At 41.8% G+C, this 9,324-nt stretch overlaps 1 protein-coding gene across 1 annotated transcript in view; it reads right to left on the bottom strand.

The window, feature by feature from the left end:
• The window catches only part of LOC104514240 (glycogen [starch] synthase, liver-like), a gene marked incomplete at its 3' end in the record, with an annotated part of 14,109 nt that overhangs the window by 1,335 nt on the left and 3,450 nt on the right, over positions 1-9,324 (bottom strand). Inside the window, exon 2 of the mRNA XM_010157858.1 lies at positions 2,667-2,848. Within this exon, the coding sequence (XP_010156160.1) occupies positions 2,667-2,848 (182 nt within the window). The remainder of the gene's footprint in view (positions 1-2,666; positions 2,849-9,324) is intronic.

Genomic DNA, 9,324 nt, shown 5'->3' with positions numbered 1-9,324 from the left:
TACAAAATACACAGAACAATACCGGACCAAATGCAGGGGTAGAAGGAAATTACAATCTTTAAGAACATTTTGTTTTTAAGACTTTCATTTTAGATTTTCATTGCAATGTGTTTTTTTCATGAAACCAAGCTTAGGAAAACTATAGTTGTTTGAATAAGGAGGTCTTACGTTCTTATTGAAGTACCTGTGCCGATTTTGTTCTTATTTCAAAATTACTATTTTCTTTCAGTCAGATTTGTCACCAAATCTTTTGCCATTTATGCTAGATTAACGGTGATAGATTTTGTAGGACAGGTGCTTGGGACCCATATCTACCGTGACATTTCTTCATTCTCCCCAGGCAGCACAGTTGATGCCCTTTGCCAGAGTAAGAGGATCAATCAGAAAGCATAGTTATACCTAAAACCACATTAGCCTAAAAATACAGCTTTCCTCCTTTTTGTTTCATCGATTTATTAAACATCTCTAGGAGTATTTAGAACTCCACTGATAAAACCTACCTGCCCAACCAGGAGATTAGGTTGAATTGTCATTAGGCAACACAACACTGCTGGGCCCACACTACAGATTGTAGGGGCCTGGACAGCCAGATTATTTCACCTTAATCTTACCATCACAATGGCTATAGCAGCAGAGACGTATTAACTGGGAAGAATGAGGTACTATAGGGATGCTAGTGCAGTTTATACCCCATGTGGGAGAATCTTTTATACCACTGTTCAATCTATTTTCATTCACCAACCCTTGGCACCACAGGGGTTCTGATGCTAGAACATCTTGGAACTATCTTTCAAGTCTTGAAAACGATGGGATGAAAGCTCTTAGACCTCTCTGCACAAAAAATACAGGGTGTAACAAAGGCACGTGAAGGATGGTCATCTCCTAATGTACTTATTTCAGGTTATCCAGGTTTCTTATTCAGGAAAATGAGGTTAAAGAGCAGGAAGTTTTTGTGAACCCAGACTTCACTTAAATATGGAGTCAGGTTGTGGCAAGGAACACACCTGACGTGAGAAGTTTGGAATTGTTCCACGGTCCCCTGGTTTAAAGGGATCCATTGTGATGCATAAGCAAAATCCAGACATAAATGTTAATAGGATAAGCACAGCTCCTGGAAACTAGAGCGTCATTATTGGAGATCAAAGCTATACTTGACGTACCTGGGACAGATTTGCTGCTATATATGAATACTCTGGCAGCACAACGCACATGTTAGGCTGACAGAGTTGGCTGATTAAATTGAACGTAGTGCTGGAACAGCATGAAGTGTGTAGGTACAGCATTGCCATTAATCTGCCCCCCACATCTTTAGCTGTTTTCCAAACAAAGGAGTGTTACACAGCTTGCAGAGACATCTCTTTATAAGCAACAGAGGCAATATGGAAAATTTGATCAATCATTTAAATCAATTAATGTCTGATTAGAAATAAGAAATGATTGTCAGATTAGACCTTTTAGTCTGAACCTCAGCCTGAAGAATGCAAGTATCACACGACATTACTGTCCCCAACAGACATTTTCCCAAGCTGTGGCACACACACCCACCAATACACTTCTACATAACATGCAATAGGACATTAGATCCTAATAGCAGCAGAAGTGCTGTCACATGGGGAGGTAAGACTTTGTCAGTGCCACAGCTGGTGGCAGTCTGAGAAGTTTATGTGTTTCTACATTAAAGTGTGTTGTGCCCCTTGGTGACAGAAGCTTATAAGAATGCTTCCTTGCTGCTGCCTCTCAACGCTTTTCACACCAGTTTGACACACCTTATAAGCCCACAATTTTTCCTCCTGCCAACTAGCACCTCTGAGGGACTCAGTGATGAACCACAGTGAAGGCGACTCCTAGATCTCAGGTGAGGACTTTTGAGGAAGGAACTCAGATTTAGCACATGTTATCTTCCACCCATCTTCAGGTAATCAATTGTCCTCAAGACTGCAGGTTCTTCAGCTTGGTATCTTGCCCATTGATACAGCAGATTCTATTCCTTTTGGCAGATCACCGTTATAGGAAGGAGTTTAGTCCTAGTTTATTGTTGGAGAAACTGAGTCACAGAGAGGATATGAGGTTTGACTGAGATCACACAGAAAACACTGGTTAAAAACTCTGTAGGCAACACAGATGAACTCACTCCTTGAGCTGTGGTTTAACCTCTCTTCCTAGGGAACAGACAGCTAGTTGCATTGATCTGAGGAAACAGATTCTTTGTCAGTTGAGTGCTTTTCTTAAGTCCACCTGTGGTTTGTCCCTTTCTGCCTTTAAACTTAATATAACGTACATAAGAAAAATTGTGAGCTAGTGGAATGCTTTTCTCTCTCCAGCACAAGAACCCCAAATGTAACTTAAGGGTTCAGCCAAAGTAAGGTCATATTATATCTACTAAAATCTCACTGTATTTAGAGACTGGATAAATAAGTCATTAATCCAATTAAGTAGACTTGCAGATAAATGACTGTTAAAACCTGTAATTGGATAAACTAGTTCTTCCTCAAAAATAACCTTTAATGAATTGACTCTGCTGTTCTAACAGTGGATTCTGAGCCTTTCCCATTGTGACATTGACCAGGACTGCTGTGTCAAGTGGAACAGCAAGAGCATTAGCCAAAACTGTAATCTCCTCAGAGTCAGCTTTGTTGCCCTGGGAAGCAGTAGCACGTCTTATTTACCTGACACCCTTGGCTTTTCATGGTGTCCATTGCCTTCTTAACTGCGGGGTTTGGAGGCTCACATGCTTCCACCTGAGTCTTCACATTGTGCTCAAAATAGGGACCGACCAGAAAATAGTTTTCACCCCATTCATCTGCCGTGATTTTGGCTTTTGTCTGGATCACAGTGTAAATACCTCCCACTGCAAAAGAAGACCACAAAGAACAAGAAGTAGAAAAGGGGCACAGGCCACAAAGCTCTGGAATAAGCTCCAACCCACTGGTGGATCAGATACACCTCCAGTTAAATCACATATTCAGATTATAAAGTGACAGCCAGACGCTTCCAAGTAAACAGAAATGCAGACTCTGAAATTCAGAGTCTCCATCATTCAGTCTGGGAGTACGCACTGACAGCAGACCGTCACATATTCAGATTATAAAGTGACACCCAGACTCTATCAAGTAAACAGAAATGTAGACTCTGAAATGGCACTAGAGCTCCACCATTCAGTTTAAGAGTACACACTGACAGCAGACCATGTGTAATTCTTAAATGACATTTTAACACTTTGCTTACTCCTGAGTGAGCGCATGTGGCTTCCCTCAATTTCTCCTCTAACCTCAAATGAATGCTTTCTATCCTTCACTGTCCTTTTTATCTAGTCTGTGATTGTTAAAAATGTATTTTAAGCATTTGAAGTCACACCACAAGTGCTCAACTAGTAGATTATTTCATTCTGATGTTATTCCCCCCTTTTTAGAACTTGAAGTCTTTACATTCAGATTGTGGTATTCAAATGCTGGGGCTTGTGCTTCCACTCTTATATGCCTGGTCTTGATTCTGCTGCATCCCAAGTACAGCCTCCTGCTTTTTTATTGCACCAGTTACGATTGTTAAACGAATTATTTTTTGTGATGTGGAAATACATGCGGTGAGAACTGAGCTGACACTTTCAGCTTGTTTTACACAAATCAGTGAGAGAAGTTGAGGGACTGACGAATTTCACTGACTACTGACTATGAAATGGATTTAAACCAGTATCCTCAAAGCAAAAAGCGTTATGTCCCATAACCAGAGAGTTTTGAAAGCTGGAAGGAACATATCTTACACTGCCAATATAAATGTCTGCAGCACCTTCCACCAGAACATTGTCCATTTTAAAAATAAACACAATATAAAAGGGATAAGAAAATGAGACAACAACATCCCCTGACAAGTCAGTACAGATCTATCTCGTCTTGCACATGGTATGCAAGATTCACTTGGCTGCTCCTCCTCACAGCTTTCTGTAGCCAGCCCTGTAATGCATGCATTGGCAGGGCAGCCTTGCAAAGCCCCCTTTGCCACAGGGTGCATGGTGCCAGGCAGTGGGCATTCCACCACCACTGATTTGGAAAACAACAGCACGTGCTTGAGCCAAGCAAGTGGAAGGAAAGGCAGGCGAAAAGAAAATCAGAGGCTGTAGCTGCTGCACATCAGAGCCAAGTTTAGCACAGCTCCAGTCGTTTTAAAGCACGGCAAGAGAAACGAATCTCAACAGGTTCAAGCAAACAACAAAGGAAGCAAGAGGAAAGGAATCAGTGTTCGTACTTAAAGATTTCATCCTCCACTGAATTTGAAAACGTTTGGTAATACTCCAGGGAAGAAAGCTGTGCTATGTCTTTGAGCAGTGACATCAAAGTTACATAAGTCAGTACCGCAAGCTGGCAGTGATTGATAGCAGCTACTCCAGACTTACTTTTTAAGACTCCCTGATGCATCCAGAGGTGCGGATGCTCTGCATCCAACGCACACAGAAAGAACCTTCAGAAGTCACCTGACACTCCTTAAAAATCTGCAGCAAATGACCACCATTTAGAGTAGAGCAGCTGAAGTTGCTCAGCACTTTGGGGATCAGTTCCCTGACTAATTAAACTGTATCACCTGATGCCTGCAGAAAGCCTTCGGCCAAGCCTGGTACCTTGCAGCCCTGAGGAATGGAATAGAGCTATGCTTTCAATTGTACTCCTAGGAAGGAAATTGTGCACTTAAAATCCTTTTCTTTAGAAATACCCCATTTGTTTCAAATGCTTGAAGGGTCCCTAGCTTTGCCATTTTTATGTCAAGATGTTTCAGGATTCTAGGTATTTTACAAAGAAAAATAAATGCACTTCTGATCTCCCAGCTTGTCAAGTGGAATTATTACAATTAATTATTAACCAACATAGTAATTCAAGACCTAAGATGATAAGAATCTTACAGGTATATGTTCCTAAATCAAGCTCACAGTTCAAGAGTTTCACATCTGGAGAAGGAAATCTGTAAGTAAGACTATTCTTCTTCACTTCACTAAGACCAGAAAGGTAAGAAACTAGCTTAGAGTCACCATATTCTACCATGGCTGCTTTGGACTGGGATTTGGAGAAATCTTAGGTAAGTGACACTATATATTCCAAGTTTTTCTGGAATAAAGAACAAGCTGAGAGAGACTACTTGAATAGCCTGCATTCAGATTAACACATTATTTTCATAGAATCATACCATGGTTTGGGTTGGAAGGGACCTTAAAGACCATCCAGTTCCAACCCCCCTGCCATGGGCAGGGACACCTTCCACTAGACCAGGTTGCTCCAAGCCTCATCCAGCCTGGCCTTGGACACTTCCAGGAAGGGGACATCCACAGCTTCTCTGGCAAACTGATCCAGTGCCTCATCACCTTCTCCATGAATAAATTCTTCCTGATATCTAATGTAAATCTCCCCGCCTTCAGTTTCAAGCCATTACCCCTTGTCCTGTCACTACAGGCCCTTGTAAAAAGCCCCCTTCCAGCTTTCCTGTAAGCCCCTTCAAGCCTTGGAAAGCTCCTACAAGGTCTCCAATTAGAATTATATGAGACAAATTGGAATGTTCAACCCATAAAGTGATGCAGTATCGATGACACGTCTGTTCTTATGGGGTGGTAAGTATATCATATGAGCATAGGGCACTGCAATCCAACATGGATAAACAAGGGCCTGGGTAGAAATCTTAGACATCAAACTAGCTGGTTTTAACTGGTAGAAATACTGAGCTTACAAAAAGGAAAGATATTTGGCAATGCAATCGGGTGACCCCACGAAAAGAGAAAATATCTACTTGCAAGATGAAAGATGCTAAATGATATGATAAAGCTGTATGTGACTAGGCTGTAAAGCTCTTTCCCCACTTTTACAAAAGTGGAAATCAGCCTCCTTCACTCCGCAAGGTGTTCGACATTGGGATCAGCAAGGTAGCTGAATTTCCACAGCTTTTAACTTGGAGATTAATAAAAAAACTGCAGGTCAGGAGTTGAACAGAGCCTGGAGCTTTGTTTTGTGTAGCCAACAGCTGATTACTTCTTTCCAAAAGGTTTTGCTTAGGATGGGTGTGTGCCCTAAAGCATGCCCTGCCAGAGTCTTAGGCCTGTTCTGAGGGGAAGAATGGAGAGTATGCTATGCTCTGCTCTTGTCATCTGTAGCACAGCAAGGTGAAAATACTTCAGGGCACCGATTTGCCAGCAATGCGATGAAAAGTTCCTAGGATAAAAACAAGAGTATGTTTAATGGACTGTGAAAACTCTTCAGAAGGCAGCTGCGATAAAAGCTCTGGGTTACCTGGTCCCAAAACTTGCTTCCGCCTTCTCCGTTCCTGCGGAAACATGACTCACACAGCATGCCTTTGCATAAGCTTTAATTGACAAGGGAGGGAAAGCGTGCAAGTGAAACTAGGTGTGTGGAAAGTGTTGGGCATAACTTAAAAAAGACATCTGGAGAAGAACAGAGCGATGTCTAGAATAATGTACTGACTTTTGAAATTACACTCTTCCATAGCAAATTCAAGGAACACGTTATATATCATGAAGAGAGAGCTTATCTCTGCTCAGTTACTTCGAATGCACTGGAAATACCTGTGCCAGTAAGCAACACATTACATATCCTACTGAGTAACAGCGTAAGGCTTTACATATGCACTTGGAGCCTACCAGAATTCTCAAATTAGTTCCAGCAATTTGGTCAACCTACTCTAATACAATTTTTTAAGGTCATATTACAAACAGAAAACCTTTCCAAACAACAAGGGTGTACCAAAATGCCATGATGTTGCAAGTTTCTGTGTGCAGCCCCTGAAGTTCTGCACTTTGAAACAGGTTTTAAAACAAACAGTAAAAGACAAAATGAGAAACGGATGCAGAATCAGGAGAGATCAGATGCAGAGAATGGGTTTGGATTGTCACAGGCATAGGGAATTAGCAGTAAAATGGGGATACGTGGTTAGTCTAGTGTTCTGATCGCCACCAAAATGCTTTATTAGAATGTAAGTTTTAATAATTTTTAAACGTCATTGAGAGAAAATATTTCTATCAGTTCTTTTAAGACATGTTTTTAAATTTTTTCACCAAAATAAAGGAAATCAACTTAAAATTGAAACTGACAACAAATCTTTTTCCACATTTATTTCCTTTCCATTCTTCTTCTTTTTCTGGGGAAAAATATACTGGCATGGGAAGGGGAAGTAGAATTTCTTTTTTATATTTAAAACCCAAGCAGCAATTAGTTCTGATATCCATCCTGGAGGGGTCTATCTGAATAAATAAAAAGTGAGTCAAGAGCGGTCTCCTGATACTCTATCACTACTGCAGACAACATTAGGCATGAGTGGAGATGTAACTATGGAGCTCTTTGTGCAAGAGATCTAATCTGTAAATGTGCTTTTTCTGCCACAAGCAGTTACACAGGGAGATGCACTGCCAATGCTTTCTGTCACCTGGTGAGGAAGGGTCTACAACTTCCAGGATTACCCAGGAATTGCACTGATAAAAAAATGTCTTCTGGAGGTACAACCCTCTGAGCATGGAATTGCCCAAACTTCTCAGAACTGCCACAGATACCCACCGTTCATTTTACTTGCGCTCCCACCCAGCCCACATTGCAGAAGGACAGAAAGGAGGAGCAGCAGAAACCAAAACGGAAGGGGAGCGATAGGAAGCGAAGGTATGCAAGTGGAGACCATCCCCGATGGATGTAGAAGCCCTTCCACACACACCTCTGTTAACACAGGGTGATCAGGGTGCTCCTGGAGCTCTTCAGCTGCTTCGCTACAGCCTGACCAGGCCACTCCAAGAGCACTAAAGCTTTCCTGGCGACCACGGCTGCCACAGAATCCAAGAGAGCAGTGGGAGCCCAGGTTCAGGATTCAAATTGCCTTCCCTGGCACCATCACCAGTTACATCAATTATCCTTTCACCCCTTCCCCTCAGAATGCATCTCTGATCTATAGATATTTGATAAAATTGGGCTTGAACATAGTTTTTTTCTAATGTTTGGTTGGAATTTCATTTATTGATTGATTGATTTTCTGATGAGATAGCTGGGACCATTTTTAGAGAAAGGTGGTAAAATACGTCAGATGAAAAAAACCCAGCATCTTTAGATAGCAGATGTTTTTCACATACTTTTGGCTACGTTTGTGGCCAGGACTCATCAGAAGATACAAGTTCTCTAAAATCTGTGAAATTATGGCATTCCAAACATAATCTGAAATAATATTGAGACACTGAAATTTATGACAGATGTCCACAATATAGAAGCTATTTCTGTGTGCATTACCCCCCATGCCCAAGATTTCATTTGAGACTGATCTGACGTTGATGTATCACCCCAGAAATGCAGAGGGCTTTGATGCTGTGCTTATGCCAAGTTTGTGCCAGTGCATCCCTACTCCCCAGACTGTGTTAGTTCAGGTGTGTAACAGATTACATCATTCACCTTCTCCCAAGCAACTTTCATCATGGAAGGATGTTTAATGCAGAGGGCGTGAAACTCAGGTCCTACTCACCTCAAGATTTAACTTCAAGAGTCCAGATTTTCACCCAAGAAACTGTATGCAGAGGTCTGCTCAGGGAGACCTGAACCAAGGTTTGTTTTCCCAAAGTCTCCATTCCAATAGGGATAGAAAAAATACTTAGGACTCATCTACCAGCAACTCTTGAGCTAATCTGTTCTCATCTGAATGATGATACAAACTGGCCGTTCGCCCAGCATTTTTAAGCATTCTATTTTCTGTCTAAAAGCCTTTATTATTAATGCAGGAGATACTAATCTAAATATTACTGGAATGATTTTAAACACATCGTGATAGAACACAGACCAGATCCTGAACATTCTCAGCCCTTCTCATTAATGTGTCAGAAAACCCACTAAACTACAGCTGTTATTGTAACTTACCGAATTAGACTTCTGCTCCACACCCAGATTATATACTTAAATTTGCAGTGGTAAAAATGTCCAGGACTGCTGCCATTAGTCCTTCCGTGGCCTTTGGCTGCTCCCTCATGGCAATTTCTATCCGTGGGCTTTCAGACACAAGATGAACATAGCATGTAGCCACCTTCTTTGTGTTCCTGTCCTTAAGGTTTTTGTTGGTCTTCATGTTGCCCAGAGAAGTTGTGGATGCCCCATCCTTGGCTGTCTTTGAGGCCAGGCTGGATGAGACTTTGAGCGACTTGGTCTAGTGGAGTGTCCCTGCCCATGGCAGGGGGGTTGGAACTGGATGGTCTTTAAGGTCCCTTCCAACCCAAACCATTCTGTGATTCTGTGTTATGGGGGAAAGAAAACTACTCTTCCTTTCCAACATGCACAGAGAGATGACCAGACCGGGCTTTACTGGAACAAGGTGGCC

The sequence above is a fragment of the Eurypyga helias genome, unplaced genomic scaffold (genome assembly GCF_000690775.1).
Source record: "Eurypyga helias isolate BGI_N326 unplaced genomic scaffold, ASM69077v1 scaffold7558, whole genome shotgun sequence".
Taxonomy (NCBI): domain Eukaryota; kingdom Metazoa; phylum Chordata; class Aves; order Eurypygiformes; family Eurypygidae; genus Eurypyga; species Eurypyga helias.
The sequence above is the reverse complement of the archived record's forward strand: the minus strand, read 5'-3'. Positions and strand labels throughout refer to the sequence as shown.